The sequence below is a fragment of the Tyto alba genome, unplaced genomic scaffold, assembly GCF_018691265.1.
Source record: "Tyto alba isolate M040663 unplaced genomic scaffold, T.alba_DEE_v4.0 Super-Scaffold_1, whole genome shotgun sequence".
In the NCBI taxonomy this organism is placed as follows: domain Eukaryota; kingdom Metazoa; phylum Chordata; class Aves; order Strigiformes; family Tytonidae; genus Tyto; species Tyto alba.
In genome coordinates, this window is record NW_024881261.1 from 16,183,532 (window position 1) to 16,201,104 (window position 17,573).

Consider the following 17,573-nt stretch of genomic DNA (forward strand, 5'->3'; position numbering starts at 1 on the left):
CGGGAGCGGGGGCGGCTGCGCCGGCGGCAGCGGCGGCGGCGGGCGGGCGGGCGCGCCTCTGCGCGTGCGCGGGACGTCCTTTCCCCCCCCCCCCCCCTTCACTCCCCTCCCTTCCCGCGGGCGCGTGCGTGCTGCGTGCGTGCGTGCGCGCCCCCCCCCTCCCCCCGCGTCACCCCGAGGGCGGGTGGGCGCCGCCATGTCAGGCGCCGGCGCCCGCCCCCGCCGGGCCCGGGGGGAGGCCGTGAGGGGACGGCGGCGAGGGCCCCTCAGCTCTGAGGAGGCGCCTCAGCCCTCGCGCTTTCTCCCGGGGGTCTGCGGCCGCCAGAGGCGGGGACCCCGCGGGGAGCGCTGCACCCAAAACACGCGTGGGCTCTCGCCCTCCCCGGGAGCTGAGCCTCTCCTCCAAAAGTCTCCTTCCAGCCCCCTGGCCCTGCGGAGGCCGCAGCTCCCGGCCCGCCGCTGCCCTTCCCCGGCGACGGGGAAATAACTGGGGAAAGCAGTGGAGGGACGAGTGGGCTGACACCCGTGGGAGCAGAGGAGCCCACCCGCCCAGGCGCAGAGCCCGGTGGCGTATGGCCCAGACCCGCGTCCCGGGGTGGCTCGTTACCATTTCCACCCGGGGAGGCCGGTGGAGCACGAGGGGGATGCTGAGGCCATTCGGGACCCGACTGGGGGCACCCCGGGGGGCTGCCAGACCCAGGGACACCCCGGGCCTCCTCCCTGCGGAAGGGTAGACACCCGCTCATCTGCTCCTGCCCCGGGTGGGCCTCCCTTTCCTCTTCGCCGAGCATCCTTTAAGCGTGGCAGGGGATTGAGGTCTCCTTTTGCAGGCTGTTCCTGCCAGCCCCAAGCAAGCTGTCCGCTCCGAGCCCGGGCGGCACGGTCAGGATGGGTTATTCACAGTCTGCACCCAGCCAGGGACACCATCGCTGCGTGTGGAGGGAGGGGAGCCATGGAGCTAGGATGCTGGACGTGCATGTTCCTTTTCTGCCTGTTTGTTTTACCTTGTAAACCAGTGGGAGTGCCTGGTGCTGCCCCTGTGCTGGAAGAGCATCCCCTCCGTGAGCTGTACTGGGGGAGGGAGGAATCTGGACGTGAATTTCCCTCTGGCTGTGCCCCAGGGACCCCACACACAGGGGATATGGTCCCACCTGCAGGACTTGCATCAGGCTAGGCTCGCTCTGTGAGGGATCGGCCTTGCCATGCCACAGGGTCCTGCCACACGCGGGGATGGAGTGATTAGACAGGTCACTGAACACCCTGGGTGTGCCCCAGGAAGAGGGCGTGGGGGGAGAGGAGGGTTTGGAGCAAGAGGAGGAAAGCCACAGGGTAACACCACGCCGCATTCCAGTCAGCAGGTCCCTGGCTGCCAGGTCGTGGCTGGTGTCTTCTCTGGCCAGTGGAGAAACATGGGCTTTTCCAAAGTGACTTCTTCCTTGCTTTACCCATGTTGAGCTCAGGAGAAGCCAAGTGTCTTTCAGAGGGGCAACCACTCCTGCTTGGCCAGGCTTCCCTGCTTCCTCTGCAGTGCCCAGAGCAAGCGCTGGCCCAAGGAACCTGAGGTTACAACCTGCACAACCTCCCATGCCCGGAGTCCCGGGGCTGTGCTCACATCCCCCCTTACCCACACCCACATGTGTGCGTGACCCAGTGGGTGCTCTCCCACTGCCCACGGGTGGGTCCATAGCCCTGGAGGACCCAGCTGCCTGGCTGCTGCTCAGCCGGCGCCTTTTGGCCAGACAAGGGTGCCAGGGAGAGGCTTGGAAGGTGCTGCAGGCTTCTTGGAGGAGGAGGGGAGCAGCTCCTCTACATGAAAGCCTGTTTGTTGCTAAGGAGGAGCAGCCTCTGCGAGGCAGGAGGTGACGTGGGACGAGCAATCACAGATGAAAGTCCCTCATGGCCAGGGGTGGAAGGAAGCAGCAAGATGAGGCTCTGCGTGTCGGGCATGCCCCAGCTCAGTGACCAGACACGCAAGGCTGAATAAAGCAGCTCTACCCTGCGGATCCCCAAGGAAATCTGGCTCGGCAGGTCTGTACCCCCAGGGACTGATGGAGAGGCCAGGACGATTGGCCCCCACCGGGCAAATCCCGCACCGCAGAGCTCCCAGAAGCACGTCCGCACTGTACTTGTGCTGCCGTGAGCACGTCCCTGCACCCCACGAGACAATCCTGCTATCTGGGAGCCGGAGGAAGAGCCCCAGGGGGTGACAGCACCCCGAGGGACCCCAGGCTTACTGAACAGGGGGTGCCAGGCCAGGAGCGGCGCACACCAGCATTCCCTGCCCCTCCTGGGGGAGCCGGGCTGGACCGCAGCTGTGTCAAATGAGCTGAGTTTGGTTTTCTCCCATCCCTTGCATCCTCCAGGCAATTTTTTGGGGTGCACGAGCTGCGCCAGCCCAACCGCAGCCTGTCCCGTGGCACTCACTCCTGCCCTGCGGCCGCGCCAGAAGGCTGCAGGGCAGCTCGCCGTGCCCATCCTGCTTTTCATCCCTGAGAGTTTTGGATTTTTTTACGTTCCCCCTTGCCCGCCACACGCGTGCATCACCACCATCAACCCCACGCGCGGTTTGGCTCCACGAAGCCCCATTCGCGCTGCTGGAAAGGCACCTCCCAGCCGGGGGACAGCGAGCCATGTCGAGGCGCCGCTCCCGCGGGAGCACTGGAGACACGCGTGGCCCACCCGCGTGGGGCAGAGCCGGCAGCGGGGCGGGCCCCGACAGCGCCGCGGGAAAACGCGCGGCCGCCCCGCCCCGCCCGGGCGCTTCCCGCCAGTGACGCACCGCTCTGCCCCGCCCACCGCGCCGCGGGGCGGGGCCGGCCCGCCTCGCCATCGCCCTCTGCAAAGATGGCGGCGAAGCTCAAAGGCCTGCCCGCTTTCAAAATGGCCGCCCCCGCCTCCTGCCCGCGCGCCGCCGCAGGTCGGCCTCCGCCGCTTCCGCCGGCCGCCGGCGGGGAAAGGGTGCGCTCCCGGCGTGCCCCGCGCCGCCTCGCGCGGGGCACGCCGGGAGCTGTAGTGCGGGGCGACCGGCGGTCACGTGCCGCGCCCGGCAGTGGCCGCGCTGGGAGCGGAGGCGCCAAGATGGCGGCGCTGCGGGGCGGAGCGGTGCCCGCCACGGCCCTGGCCGGGGTCGGCGGCGCCGCCGCCGCGGCCGCTCCGCGAGGGCTGGCGGGCGGCGGAGCCCCGCGGGAGCCGCCCTTCCGAGCCGGCAGCCCCTTGCAGGTGAGGCGGCGGCGGGGCGCGGCGGGCCGCGCCGTGACACGTGGAGGCCGGGGCGGCTCCCGCGGCGGCGGGCACCACGTGTGCCGGGAGTGGGCCTGCCGCGGCGGCGGCGGCGGACGCGGGGGGCGCCCTGCGCGGGCCGGGGGGGGCCCCTCCGGTGGGTCGAGCGGGGTGCCCGGTGCTCCCCCAATTTGGTGGGGTGATGGCGGCCCCGAGGCGGCGGTGGCGGCGGGGTGCCCGCGCCACGGCTCCGGGACCCGCCGGGGGCGGGCGTCTCGGTGCCCCCCGCGGGAGGTGACACCCAGCCCCTGGGAAGTGGGAGCCCCGTTGGGGGGGGGGGGGGGGGCGCTGGCTGGGTCCCCCCCCTCCTCCCCGCCGTCCGTCCGTCGCGGCGCCGCCCTCCGCCACCTGCGGCCGCGGGAGGAGGGGGAGCGCGGTTTGGGACGCCGGCACCCGCCGGTTTCGGTGGCAGCAGCTCCGGGTGGAGAACGCGGGGTGCTCCCGCCCGCTCCGTGCTGGGGGAGCTTCCCTGAGCTGTACCGGCGGCTTATCCCAGGGGAAGCGGGGAATTATCCCGGGGGAAGCGTCTCCCGCTCCGGGGCAGGCCTGGGGCGCGGTGCTGCGCAGCGTCCCTGCCACCGCGGGTGTCACCGGCCCCGGTGGGACCCCGCTGGCGCTGGGTGGGGGGGTGCCTGGTTGGGGAGCGTGGGGGTGCAAGCACTCCTGGATAGGACTTGGGGGCACCTGCTCTGTGCGTTAATTGGGATTTTGGGGAGCCCCATACTTTGCCACTTCCAGGGTGGTCCTGCCTGGCCGGGGGACTGCCGGTGGGGACCCCCACAACCCCTTGCACCCTGAACCCAGGCAGGGGGATGCTCACCCTCTCTCCTCTCCCTGAGGAGGAGGGAGCAGTCAGTGTTTGGGGAAAAGAGAGGCGTATTCCCGTCTGACGCTTCCCGAAAGCAGCTGAGGAATCTACAGAGCATCCTCTGCCAGTGCCGCGCTGGCTGGCTGGAGCCCCCCCACACCGGGCAGCCCCCGTGCCGCGGCAGGCAGCACCCCCACGCCCTTGCTGGCAGCCTCAGCCAGGTGAAGAGCCTGCCTTGGCAGCCTGCTGGTGGCCAGCGTGGGGAGGATGGTTGCCCTCTGCTTGGGGCGTAGCCCCGGCGCCGGGCACATGTGCCACACTGCCCGCGGAGGCCTGGGTTGTGCATCCCGGGAACCACAGCAGCGAGCGCAGTGTCCCCTGCTCCGGCTGGGTGCTGCAGGAGCCGGCTGGCCACGCTCAGGCTGTCTCAGACTCGAGCTGCTGGCTCAAATCCCGGCTTCCCAAAGCTCGCTCTGGGGCTGCAGATGTCCTTCCTTCTCCCCAATGGCACCGGCTGCTCGGGCACGGCATGGCCTGAGCCCAAGCCTGTCCTTGACCATCCCTGTGATCCTCAGCTTCTTCCCTGCTGCGCTGCTGAGAATAAAGCAAACAGGGGGAGCTGGGTGGGTGCGGAGGGTGACCCCCCTGCCCTGAGCTAGGCGGGACAGGGGTCTCTGGCAGGGAGGGGAGCAGGCAGGGATGGGGGAGCAGGCTGGGCTGGTTCGTACCCCCGCCCCGACGCACAAGCAGCGAGGGCTAAAGGAAGGAGGTGCCCGGCCCCAGGTGGATCAAAGGGAGTCCTGGGGGAACGCAGTCTCGTTCACCGGTGACTCACGGCTGTGGGACTCCTTTTTGCAAGGTGCTGAGTCAAAGGAGTTGGGGAGGGCTCTGGAGATAGCCTTCCCTCCCTCCCTCCCTCCCAGGCTGCAGGCAGGAGCCACGGAAGGAGGCTGATTGGAGTGGGAGGATTTTATTTCCTCCAAATGTCCAGTGCTGGTCATGGCTGGAAGCCTCTTATTAGATGCTGCCTTTGGGGAAAGCCAGCCCTGTGGGAAGACCGGCAGGGCCATGCAACCCCGGGGGCATCCCCCAGACCCCCTTGCCATCAGCAGGCGGGGGTGAGCCAGCTCCCCCATCCCTCCGCCGCTGATGCTCCATGAGATCCCTCCCGCTGGCTCCTCCAGCAACCCCGGGCGCATCTGCCTGTCGGTCACCGCTGACTCAGGGCTGCACGCCGGCGCTTGGCCATGCTGGGTGTGTGAGCCTGGATGTGCTTCCCTGCTCCTCCCAGTATCTCCAGGAGGATTGGCTGGGAATCATCGCAGCCAGGCTGCACTGTAGACGGCTGCCAGCGGGGCTCTGCGCCCGGCTCTGACCGGCAGCCAGCGCCGGCCGAGGGAGGGGACTGGAGATGCTGAGTAGTAAAACTGCTCTGTAGCTTGATCTGCACGGTGGGGTGGAGCAGTGTTCCGGTGTCACTGGTGGGCTCTGCTTCCATGTGGAGAGCTCTGGAAGAGGGTGACCTGGGCTGCCGAGCCCCAAACCATTGCAGGCTCCTGCTCTTTGAGGCTGCCGTGTTGGTACCCAGTAACAGGCTGGGGGGATTTGGGATGGGGGGATGTGGGGCATTGCTGTGAGGGTCCTGGGGTTTGATTCCCAGCCTGGTCCTGGCTATGCCTGTGCTCCAGGGTCATACGGGGCTGTGCAATGGCCAGAAGTGCCTGCTCTGATGGAGGCAAGTCTCTGACAAGCCCCAGAGGCTGGGGCTTTGGGCATGTGGCTTTGATGCTGCTATATTTTAGGAACACTTATTTAGTGAAATGCCTGCTCTCGCTCTGGTGCAGCTTTCCTCTTGCCAGAAGAGGATTTCAAAGTACACATGGGTCTTGTACAGGGACAGGAAGCATTTTATCCTGCGTGGACTCAGGCTTGTGCAGGCTGCTGTACCTACATGGAACATGAGTGAGCCACATCAGATGCACATACCTCACAGTTTGTCTGCTCCCTGCCAGCTTTGGGAGGGAGGTGTGCTTTCCCAGGGCTCTGTCCTTGGTGCCCTTATCTTCCCTGCCTGCGTTATCTCTGCCTAAGCCCATCTGCAAACAGGAATTCGGGTGCTGTCTCGTGCCAGCGACACATCTGTGCTGCCGCTCCGCTCCTGGCAGAGACTGTGTGTCCGGTGGCTCTGCTCAGCTGGGGGCTGCAGCCCCTGCCCTCGGCCAGCGTCTTGCTTTTCCTGGAGCACTGTGCTGCGTGGCACCATGGAGTGCGGTGCAAAGATCTTTCTGAAATTATCCAGCATTACCCAAGCATCCCTGGAGCTGGCTGGGGAACTGGAGAGGACACAGAGTTGGGAATTTGAAGTAAGAAGAGCAACAGAGCTGGTTTGGTCCTGTGTCGCAAGCACAGCCTGTGTCCTCTTGTATCCTGCAGCAGGGGTGTCGGGGTAGGGCCGCGGCAGTAGCAGCCGGCTGCATCCCTGTTGCTGACTCCTGCGCTTTTGTTATGAATTTCGTAATGTTTTTGGGCTTATCTGAAGCGCCGGCAGTTGGAGTCGGAGAAGCGTGTGACAGTCCGTGGGGTGGGGGGAGCTTGCCTCTCCCCTCCCCATCCAGCACAAGCGATGCGTGCTGTTGGGCAGAGCCTGGGAATTGCTGGGGGTTTATAATTCGCCTTTTGCAATCACGCAGCTGTGGAGTGAATCGAGTGGGAGTCGCCAGTGTGTGAGGCATCCCTGGTAATCAGAAGGGTCGCGGGCTGAAAGTGGCACGGGGCTTGGTGCAGTGGGGTAGACTGGCCCGAACCTTCCCCTGAAAAGCAAGGGGAAAGGCCCCCCCCCCCCCGTGCCACCTTCTGACCTGCAGCGCGGCTGTGCCCCGGCTCTCTCCCCTGTGTGTTTGGGGGCTCTGGGGGTGCAGCAGCGCAGGCTGTCGGGAGCCCCAGTGCGCTGCTGAGATCGGTGCTGGTAGTGGTGCTTTGCAAAGTGTTTACCTGACTCCCCGTGTTCCTCGGCAGTGCTTTTCGCTCGAGGAGGATGACCTGAACTTAACGTCGCTGGATGCAGAAACCATCTTGGAGGCTGAAGAGATCCTGGGGACGATGCAGAACTATCTCGACTCCTCTGTGATCTCCATCATCGAAGACCTCTCTCTGAGCGAGGTGGGAGCCCACACACAGGTGTGGGAAGTGGTGGCCGGGCTGGCTCTGGCTGTGGCATGAGTGGGAGCAGTGTTAGCATCCCCCATGGCCGTGTCCCACTGCCCTCTGAGACCATTTCTGCCCTTGCAGCAGAGCAAGGCCTGCCTGGATGCGCAGAACGAGCTGTCCCTGCTGACTGCCATCACTGAGATCCTGGACAGCACGGATGATGAGACCCTGTCTCCCTTTGACACCATCATGGATGCAGAGCTGCTGACCTCACCTCGGGAACGGGAGAATCCCTCGGTGAGTTGTAGGGCAGAGCCAGCCTGACCCTGAAAGGGGTGGGAAGATGCTCAGGCAGGGTTCTGCCAGGTCCTGGCACAAGGGTACCCTGAGGTGGTAGGACCCTAGTCTCCCAGGTCCCTCTGACCAGCAACATGAAAGAAGGGCTGAGCCAGTCCTGGACACCCCCAGGGCTCCAGTGTGGGCTTAGGGGGGCCATGCCTTCGCCTTGGATCTTGGTGTAGAGCCAGAGATGTGCCAGAGGCTCCGGGGAGCAACATGTCCCCCTCTGCTTGACCAACTGGAGCTGCACACTCTGTGGGTGAAATGGCTGAGTTTGCTCCCGGGCTCTGTGGGGTGACATGCATGGCTGCTGTGGGGCGGGGGGGTGACCTGTCCCCTCCAGCAGCAGAAGCCTGCTGCTGCCTCATCCTTTGTCGATCTTCTCTCCAGTTTCAGAAGTTTCTCAGCTTATCCCGTCCATCGCTGGAGTGTGACAGCCCTGCCCTTGAGCAGCCCAAGGCTCTCAGGTCTCTCGGCAGCAGCAGCAGCGTCTCTGTGGTTGGGAAGGTGAGCAGCGGAACAGGGGAAGCTGAAGGAGCGGTGTTGGGGTGGTGCTGGGGTAACTCTGTCCCCGTTGCTGTCCCCCGGCCCCTGCCTTCCTGCCTGGTCTAGGTGTCCTCTCCCAGAAGCGACGCTTTTGCAGGGCACCGGTGGCAGTGGGAGCAGGGCCTGCCCTAGCTGGTGGGTGCTGTGGGCCCGGGGATGCTGTGGATGCTCCCATAGGGGTGGCAGGTTCCGACTCTGTTATGTTTTACTGGGCTAGTCAAACGTGTTCCAGCTTTTTGTCTGCCATGGGGCTTTTCTGCAGAGTTGCAGCAGACACGCGGTTGGCTGTGCCTGCAAGGGCTCCGGTAAAAGCCCAGGAGCTGACACTCAGTCTTGTTCCCCTTCCCAGACCGACACAGACCTGGCTCGGGACCGTGCTGCTCACAGCCTCGAGGACCCGGTGCTGCCAAAGAAGCAAGTCAGCAGCACCCCAAGGGTGGAAAGGAAGGTGGGCAGGCACCGGGCCCGAGAGCAGCCCCTGCCACAGCGCAGCGACGGGGAGGAAGAGGAGGAGGAGGCTGCTTTGAGCCCAGAGCTAGACAGGGGCATGGAGGCTGGGGAGTTCTGTGTGAGCAGGGCTGGAGCGGTGCTGGAGGAGCGTGAAGACCCCTGCATCATCAACACGGGTGACGTGTCCCTGAGCGAGCTGGTGAAGTCCATGCACCCGTACTGCCTGCCCACCTTCACTGTGTGCCTGGGCCCTGAGACTGAGCCTGTGGCCAAGGAGCTCCTGAGCGGTCCTGTCTTGCTGGAAATTGTGCCTGGTGAGGGGGAGAGCGTGGAGATCCCGGTGGTCCTGCGGCCCTTGGCTCCCAGCTTCCCCAACCTGGAGCCCCAACTCCTGGAAGCAGAGGAGGGTACTGGGGAGTCAGTCCCAGAAGATCGAGAGGAGCTGCCAGGAGCTCCACCCCAGGAAAATGGGATGGAGGAGAAGGTAGACAAGCTGCCTGTGAAGGAGCCCTCCTACACTGTCCCGGAGAGCACACCCCCGCCGGAGACAGCAGCACCCAGAGCCTGGAGCCCCAACAGCAGCTCCCAGCGCAGCGCGGAGGCCCTGGCTGGTGGCAAACGTGAGGGCTCTGAGAAGGGCCGCGGCCGTGAGGGAGCAAGGAAGAGTCGGAAAAAGAAAGGAGAGGAGGAGCAAAGCGAGCAGGCCAGGCCGGGCAGGGACTGTGTGGCCCACCGGCTCCGCTCGGCTGGCTCGGGGGAGCCCCCAAACCAGGCGCCCACCAGCCGGCGCCGGGCAGCGTGTCCCTCCGTCCAGGTCTCGGACTTCCTGGCGCGGCAGCTGGAGCGAGCTCGGAAGGAGGGGCAGATGGAGCTGCGTGCCGAGCGGGCACCGCGGCCCCGGGGCAGGCCCCGGAGCACGACCGGGGCCTCCCCGCTCGAGAAAGCGCAGCGGGAGTTGCAGAAGGAGCCGACACTAGAAGCAGTGAGCACAGCCCCGGAGAAGGCTGAGACAGTGGTGGAGAAGAGCGCACCAAGCGCGGAGGAGCGGCCAGCGGCTCCGTGTCCTGGCCTTGCAGACCAGGCTGAGGGCCAGGGAGGTGGGCAGCCGGCTGCTGAACAGGGTGACGGGGTCCCGGAGGCTGTCTCTCCACTCCCGGAGCAAGGCGTGGGGCTGGAGCCCCCCCAGAGCCTGCCGGTGGCGGAACCAAGCGAGGGCCTGCTCAGGGAAGCCAAGCCCAAGGCCTTGAGCCTGCGGGAGTACCGCATCCGCATGCTGCACCGCCAGCCCAGCCAGGGTGGCAAGAGAGACGGCGAGAAGCAAGCGGCCAGCAAGTGGCCCAGCGTCCCCGAGCCTCCGACAGAGCTGGCGGAGATCCCCTGCCTGGTGTCACCCGTGCGCCCTGCCACCGAGGCGGCCAGCGCTCAGAAGAGCCCGGAGAAACCCGCCAGCCCCGCTGCTGTCCCTTCTCCTGCCAGCAAAGCTGCCCCCGCTCTGGCTTCAGCTCCGGCACCCGCCGTGGCTCCGCCACCCCCATCGACACCACTGCCTTTTGTCGCACCAAACGTGCCCCCAGCCGCTGGGGCAGCCCCCGCTGGGATGCCGCCAGCCTCTGCCGGTGCTTACACCCTTTACCCACCAGTGCCTTCCTGGCCCTGCTTCAGCCCGCAGCCCGTGGGCTGCCGTGGTTTGCCCCCACCGCCCAGCGCCGGCTCCTCCGGTACTTTTCACATGGTGCCTGGCCTCCCGCCTCCGGCCATGGCCTGGCCCCCACTGGCCGTGCCGCCCCCGCCTCCGTTCGGCCCCGGTGGCCCCTATGCCCCGCTGGGGTGGGCACCACCATCTTACTGGCCAGGGATCCCCATGCCACCTCCGGTGCCTCCCCTGGCGTACGGGGACCCTGGAGCGGCCCTGCAGGGTGCTGCCGCCTTCCCGGCTGGCGGGCGCCCCGGCACGGCCCTCCTGCACGGGCAGCTGCCTGCCGCCCCCGCGCCCGGCTGCCCGGAGCCACTGGCCTTCCCCGCCCCGGCCAGCGAGATGGGGGCTGCAGGTGGCCCGGCCAGGCCAGCGACCAGCAGGGTGTCGGACCCCAGGAGGCAGGCGCGGCTGGCAGGGGAGAGCTCTCTCCCCAAGGCCCCTCCAGCCCCTGCCCAGCCCCTGGCAGCCCCCTCAGCTGCTGCCGAGCCTGGCAGAGTCCCTCCTGCGGCGCCGGCCCAGCACACAGCAGCCCCTCCGGCTGCCCCCACCCAGCCTCCGGAGGAGCCCCAGGCTGCAACTCCCACCCCGCTCTCAAAGGTCCCCCCAGCTGCCGTCTGTTGTCCTGCGGAGGTGTCACCTGCCACTGGTCCTGTTGGAGAGTCCTCTGGCACCCACCCCACGGAAGAGGCTGCGCCCCCAATCAAGGGGGCAGTGGAGAAAGCCCTGCCGGAGCCCAAGGCAGCTGCTGGGCAGGAGCCGCCTGGCCAAAAATCCACCTCCCAGGCTGCAGCAGCACCACCACCACCAAAAGCGGGTCGAGAGAGCAGCCTGCCCACCAAGGCACCCGCCGCACGGCTGTGGAGGCACCAGCCGCTCCTCAGCCCGGCGCAGCCCAGCGACAGCAGCAAGGACATCGTGCAAGCCTTCATCAGCGAGATCGGTGAGCGGGAGGGCTGCGGGGCGGTGGGCTGAGCGTCACCAGCCAGCAAGGCTGCGGCGCTGCCGGCAGCCCAGGGAGCGGGACTGGTTCCTGGCGCTTCTCAGGGCGAGGGTGGCAAAGCTGTGCCCGCGGGCTCGCGGTTTCTTCCCAGCGCTCTGCCAGGATGTTGCCTCCAGTGGATGGTCTGGGCTGGCTGTGCCCAAACTGGTCCCTCCTGGGGCTGCAGAGCTGGGTGCTCCTGTCCTCGCTGTGGGAGACGCAGAGCTGCTGTGGGTTCTGCCGCTGCTTCTCCTCCTCAGCGCTCGCCCTGTCACCCCGCGAAGGCTGATGCAGGGGGAGGATGGGGCTGGGGTGCATCCCTGTAGTGCCAGGAGGGTTTTGGCTGATCTGACTTGCTGTGCTCTCTCCATGGCCCAGGGATTGAAGCCACCGACCTGTCCAGCCTGCTGGAGCAGTTTGAGAAGTCTGAGGGTATGGATGCTGTGTGCTGTTCCCTGTGGGGCTCCCTCCATGCCATGCTGGCCTCCCTAGGCTGCCTGTGCTCCCTGGGGCAGGAGCGAGGGGGCCGGGATGCTGCTATGTGTGGACTGGTGTTACCCTGCCTGGTTGCCTTGTCCCAGGGGTGTCTGTGCCCCCGTCTCCTTGGCCCGTGAAAGCAGCCAGGAGTCCCCTAGGGTGGCCAAGGTTGGTGGTGAAGAGCCTGGGAAGGAAAGGGGATGTGCAGCTCCTCTCTGCAGGGACCTGGGTTTCGGGGTGCTGTGAAACCTCTCCCCTCGCTGTGCCCAGGGTGCTCTGTGTGTCCCCCACATAGGCAGAGTCCGTCCCCTGCCCTCCAGCCCCAGCCTCTCGCCACCCTCACCCACCTTCTCTCTTTTCAGCCAAGAAGCAGGAGGCTCCCGTGCAGCCCCCTGAGGACAGGCGGCCGGCGGGGAGCTCCGGGTGAGTACCGAAACCTTTGCAGCTGGTGCCCCAGGGTGGAGCCTGGCAGAGGGCTGAGCCCTGCCTTCGGTGGGGGCACAGGGCAGCCCTCAGTCCTGGCAGGGTCCAGACTGTGCCAGGGGCTGTGTCCACCAGCCCAAAAGCGGGGGGCTGAATTCCTCACTGAGCTGGGGGCCAGAGCTAGCACTGAGGAGAAAAAATTGGGTGAAGCCGTGCTGGGCATGACTGGGCTGTGCAAGCTCCATCCTTGGATCCTCTGTCCCCCCAGCCTGGCTGGTGGGGCAGTCTGGGTGGGTGCCCCAGGCGTGGGGGACAGGGGCTGGGCTTTGGCTGCCGCATTTGACAAAGCTCCTTTCCCCTTCTCAGGCCTGAGACCCAGCAGGACAGGAAGCCCCCGGATGGCCTGCAGGCCTCTGAGCTGGCCAATGTGGCAGGTAATGCCCCGGGGCAAGGCAGGGGAGCCCGCCGTGTCCTGGCAGGGGCTGTCCCGGGGCTGGGGGAGGCCCCGGATCTTCCGGGGGAGCTGGGCCAGGAGGGGAGTGGGTTGCAGCAAGGGGCTGCTCTTGAAAGCCCTCCGGTGTTCTCACAGGCCTCACCCCCCCAGCGACACCCCCCCACCAGCTCTGGAAGCCGTTGCCCGCCGTCTCGCTGCTGGCCAAGGCCAAGTCGCCCGGGGCCGTGCCCCAGGAAGGGCCCCAGAAGGCGGCCAAGCTGATGAAAGCCAAGCCGCTGCCCCCAGGCAAGCTCCCGGGGAAGAGCCTGGTGCCAGCCCCCAGCCACGTCTGCTCGGGAGACCACGACTACTGCATCCCGGGTGCGGTGCAGCCGGAGAGCAACGGCAGCCCTGGCACGCAGCCCCCTGCCGAGGGTGGCTCCCGCTGGAACGTCAAACACCACCGGGACATCACTATCAAACCCATCTCCTCCTTAACCAAACGGACGCTGGACCAGCCCAAGCCCGCTCCGCCAGCTCCCACCACCACCGTGGGGCCCAGCCAGGAGCCTCTGGAGACGGCCTGCCTTGCCCCCCTGGATTATCGGACTAGCGTCCCCAGCAAGGCCACTGCTGAGTGCAGCAGCCCCCCCACCTCGGTGCTCCTGTCTCCAGCTGCATCGCCCTGCCGGGACCAGGAGATGCGGACTCCCAGTGCCCAGCCCAGCCGTGCTGCTGCCAAGAGGTCCTTGCGCTGTTACCGGAGAGCCCGGGACTCGCCCAGCCCCTCTGCCGGCAGCTGGAGGGCTGGCCGGAGCCGTGCCAGCCGCTCTTTCAGCTCCAGTTCGGATGGAGCTAGCGAGTCCTCATCTTCATCTTCGTCCTCGTCCTCCCGATCCCGGTCACGGTCGTTCTCCCCGCCGCCCAAGCGGTGGCGAAGGTAAGCGGTGGAGCATCTCTGCTTGTTCTTTGGGCTGGTGGCTGATCTTTTGTGAGGGTGCCCAGACACCTCTTTATGGACCTGCTTGATGGCTGTGTTTAATCTTTTTGTACTTGTGGTCCCTCTGAAGGAGTGCCTGGCTCACAGAGACTGGGGGAGCTGCTGCGACACCCTGCCAGTGGATGTCTGGCTGAACCTCACATCTGGGCAGGTGTGCCTGCAAAGCCACTGCTGATCCAGGCTTCCTTAGTCCTCCTGGAATATCATGGTACAAGTCCTTGGCTGTACCTTGGCTTTTGGTTGTTTTTTCTGGGGTATCATTGCATATGTTGCTGTTTGTGCTGTGAGGCTGGTGCAGTCCTAGATGTAGAAATGAGAGGAGCCACAATGGAGCTCTCCAGGGAGCTGCTGGGGGCAAGGAGAGGAAAAACCCGTCTGGTTTGGCTGCCTCGGGGGCTCCCTGTGCCTCCTTATGGAGGTCGCTGTGTAGGAAAGTGGGGCGGCTTGGTCTCTGCAGAATGTGTTTCTTTTGGAGTCCTTGTGCATTTGAGTGACACACAGCCTGTCCCAGCTGGGGCGGGAGGCGCTGGAGCTGGTGAGGAATCCCTCATCCGCTCTTCCCTGGGTGTTCAGCCAGTGTTGGAGACATCCCAGGCCACTGGGCATGAAGGGCTTGTGTCCTGGTTTTGGCTGAGGTAGAGCTAAGGCCCCTCCATCGGCGGCTAATAGGTGTGAAGGCTGGAGCTGGAAGGGGCACGTATATAGTGCCGCATCCCAGGGATGTGTAGCTCAGGGTCTCGTCCTGTCTGGCTCGGCTTTCCAGCAAATACAGCTGGCCCTGTTCTGGGAAATGTCCCCACAGATTGTGCCATTCTGACCTGCTGTGCTCCAGGAGAATATGTGGCGGTACCTGGCAGCACCCCCTGCTCGGGGCCCAGGTTTGTCTGTGGCAGGAACCACCCATGGGCAGCACGTTTAGGGAGGGACCCTGCTGCTGGCTGGAGGCAGCACAGCTTGATCCCGGAAGGATTTCAGTCCGGCTGCCTTTAAGCTTTGCCTGGCCCTGCCAGAGAAGCTCTTGCTGGCAGGAGGCTGTGGGCACAGAGGCCCAGCCCTGTCCCAGTGCCCGCCACAGCCCTCAGTGTGGTGGGAGGCACGTGTGGTCTCCACTCGCACGGCTGCAGAGCACAACACGGATGTGATGGCTCCAGTGCCGTCCTGTGCACCGTGCGGCAGCCCCAGACCCTCCTGGGCCCTTGCCTGGTCGCAGCCATGGCCATGTGCTGCATGGTTCCCCTGTGATTATTTCTTGCTCTTCAGGGGCTGTGCCTGTTGTGAGCCTGCTCCCTTTTCGCTGCAGGGTTTGGGGCCAAGTGGAGCAACGTCTCTGGAGTTTCATTACTGCCCTGGCAAACTTGGGCAGAGGTTTCCATATCCCAGTTCACCCTGGGGATGGGTCCTGACTGAGTAGGATGCTCTGTACCTTGGAGAGGATGAAGGTCTTTTTTTTTTTGCTCCGGAGCCTTGTGGTGCTGGGAATGGGGAGGGCCTGGCACTGAGCTGTGTCTCTCCTTCCCCCAGGTACCGCTCAAGACGTTCCCACAGCTCCTCCTCCCACTCCAGCTGTGGGTCATGTGGCAGGTCCCGGGACAGGTCCTCATCCTCATCATCAACATCCTCCTACTCGTCCAGGTCCACATCCCGCAGCCAGTCCCGCTCCCCCTCACCCTGCAGGAGGAGTAACAGGCGGAGAAGGTGAGTATGGACACCCTGCAGAGGTGTGAGCTCCCCCCAACGCACCTTTGGGCCTCCTGTGTCCTGGTCAGGGGTGGACCCACTCCTTCAATATCTCCCTTGTGTCTGGGATCACTCTATTCTGAAGCCCCCTTGACCCTGTAGCTCATGTGTCCTGTTTCTGCCCTGCCAGATACAGTTACGACGCACAGGACCACTACCAAAGGCAGAGGATCCTCCAGAAGGAACGTGCAATAGTGAGTGCTGTGCAGCTGGGTAACTGGGGATGGAGATTTTGAGGGTCCCCAGCCCCTCCATCACTTCAGAAAGCCGTGGGATTGCGGCCTTGCAGGCAGCATTGCTGGGAGGCTTTAGCCAGGGCACGGTGTGGTGGGTGGCCATGCAGGGAGGGTGCTCTCTGCGAGAGATCCTGCTCACCGGGAGGGCTCGGAGACACCGAGTCCGTCCCCCCCCGGTTCCCACCTCACGGGACGGTGCGTCCACGCCCGCAGGAGGAGCGGCGAGTTGTGTTTATTGGCAAGATCCCCAGCAGGATGACACGGTCGGAGCTGCGGCACCGCTTCTCTGTGTTTGGGGACATCGAGGAGTGCACCCTGCATTTCCGCTCCGAGGGGTAAGAGCTGCGGGGACACGGGGCAGCCCCTTCCCAGCGATGGCTCTGCTCCTCTTGGCCCTTCTCCCGTTCCCCAAGGGCATGGTGCAGACCAGGGAGGGACAGACATACTGCACTGCTGCTGATTTCCTTCCCTCTCCTCCTTCTCCGGCGCCAGGGACAACTATGGCTTTGTCACCTACCGCTACGCCGAGGAAGCCTTTGCTGCCATCGAGAGCGGGCACAAGCTGCGGCGCCCGGACGAGCAGCCCTTCGACCTGTGCTTCGGCGGCCGCCGGCAGTTCTGCAGGAGGAACTATGCTGATTTGGGTGAGTCATGCAGCCCCCCAAGTCGAGGGCCGGCACCCTGGGTCCTTTCTCCTTCCCGGAGTTGTAAGGGCGTCCCCATCCTTGTGGTCAGTCAGGCTTGGCTGGGCAGGGCCTGTCCAGGGATAGTCCAGGCGCTCCCCATCCCTCCGGCGCTGTGAGGGAGGGCAGGTCCAGTCCTCCGTCAGCCCAGCGCTGGGTCGAGAGGTTGGCACGTGAAGTGAGATGGAAAGGAGCTGCTGTGGGGGATGGCGGGAACTTGTGCCAGTGTCCCCATGGCTCAAGGCAGCCTCACCCCGTGTCTTCCAGACTCAAATCGGGAGGATTTCGACCCAGCCCCTGTCAAGAGCAAGTTCGACTCCCTGGACTTCGACACGCTGCTGCGGCAGGCGCAGCGCAGCCTGCGGAGGTAGCGGCAGGCGAGGCGGAGCGCCCGCCCCCACTTTTATACACAAATACAAAAGACAAAAAAATTATGGAGAGAGATGGGGTTTTTAAGAAAAAGAAAAAGGAAAAAAAGAAATTTGTTTTATAACCAATATTTAAGGAGGACGGGTCATTTGCCTTTGACTGGAGGGGCCCAGGCGAGTGGCAGCCCCAGGCTTGCCCCAGCCATGTAATAAATGCGGATGCCCAAACAGCAGTGCTGCCTCGTCTCCTCCTTCGCGTGGGCCATTCCCAGGTGTGGGCTCGGGCTGTGTCCCCTCAGGACCCCGGGGGCTCTGTGCTAGGGTCTGACCCCATGGGAGGTAGCACAGGGCAGAGACTGGGTGCAGGAGCCACGTGTCTGGGGAAAGTGGGGCAGGACCGGGGCCACTGAGCCACTCCAAGGGGTCTGTGACAGCACCCAAATGGTCTGGCACGGGGTGAACGCCTCTGAGGACGGGTCACGCAGACCCCTCTGACTGTGTCTCAGGCTTTGCTGGAGCGAGGACTCGGCACCCCAGCCCTGAGAGGCACCCAACTGGGTTTTAGGGCCACCTGCACCTCCCGTGGTGGCCACGGAGCGGCAGTGCAAGATCCTCCTCCGCTGCTGCTCCCTGCTCTGGGCTGGGGTACAAAGGGCTCCTTGGCAGGAGCACAGGCAGGGCTCAGCCCGCTCTGAGGGCAGCACGCGTGGCTGCTATGTCTGCCTGTCCCCTGCGAGCTCGCTCGTTGGTTTTGCTCCAGCTCGCCAGGGGAGGGATGTCTGACATTTCATCTCTAGGTGTCCCCCAAGGGAGAGGTGTTGGTGTGACTGCAGAGAGGTTACAGGCGCCTGCAGTGGGCAGGGCATGGCAAGATGGTGCTTGGCAGAGGAAGGATGGACAGGGACAGGGAGGGGATGCAGGACGCCTGCGCAGGCCCCCCCGCAGTGCGCTGCAGCTCATGGAGGAGGAGGG

The 17,573-nt window shown here is 65.4% G+C and overlaps 1 protein-coding gene across 1 annotated transcript; it reads left to right on the plus strand.

Annotated features, from left to right (window-relative positions):
* The first annotated feature begins 5,748 nt into the window (after window positions 1–5,748).
* Window positions 5,749–16,834, plus strand: PPRC1 (PPARG related coactivator 1). Its single transcript, XM_042790179.1, has 14 exons — window positions 5,749–6,450; window positions 7,103–7,246; window positions 7,376–7,531; window positions 7,964–8,080; window positions 8,469–11,205; window positions 11,623–11,676; window positions 12,084–12,144; window positions 12,511–12,578; window positions 12,734–13,517; window positions 15,099–15,272; window positions 15,445–15,508; window positions 15,764–15,885; window positions 16,043–16,194; window positions 16,501–16,834. Exons 1-14 carry the CDS (start codon window positions 6,349–6,351, stop codon window positions 16,602–16,604), a joined length of 4,839 nt encoding a protein of 1,612 aa, XP_042646113.1. The 5' UTR covers window positions 5,749–6,348; the 3' UTR covers window positions 16,605–16,834.
* The last annotated feature ends 739 nt before the right edge of the window (window positions 16,835–17,573 follow it).

Excerpts from the sequence above, each read along its gene's own strand:
- PPRC1 (XM_042790179.1), top strand. The coding sequence starts at position 6,349 with ATGGAGTGCGGTGCAAAGATCTTTCTGAAATTATCCAGCATTACCCAA. Across the intron at positions 7,247-7,375 it reads AAGACCTCTCTCTGAGCGAG|CAGAGCAAGGCCTGCCTGGA; the intron begins GTGGGAGCCCAC and ends CTGCCCTTGCAG. Across the intron at positions 12,579-12,733 it reads TGAGCTGGCCAATGTGGCAG|GCCTCACCCCCCCAGCGACA; the intron begins GTAATGCCCCGG and ends GTGTTCTCACAG.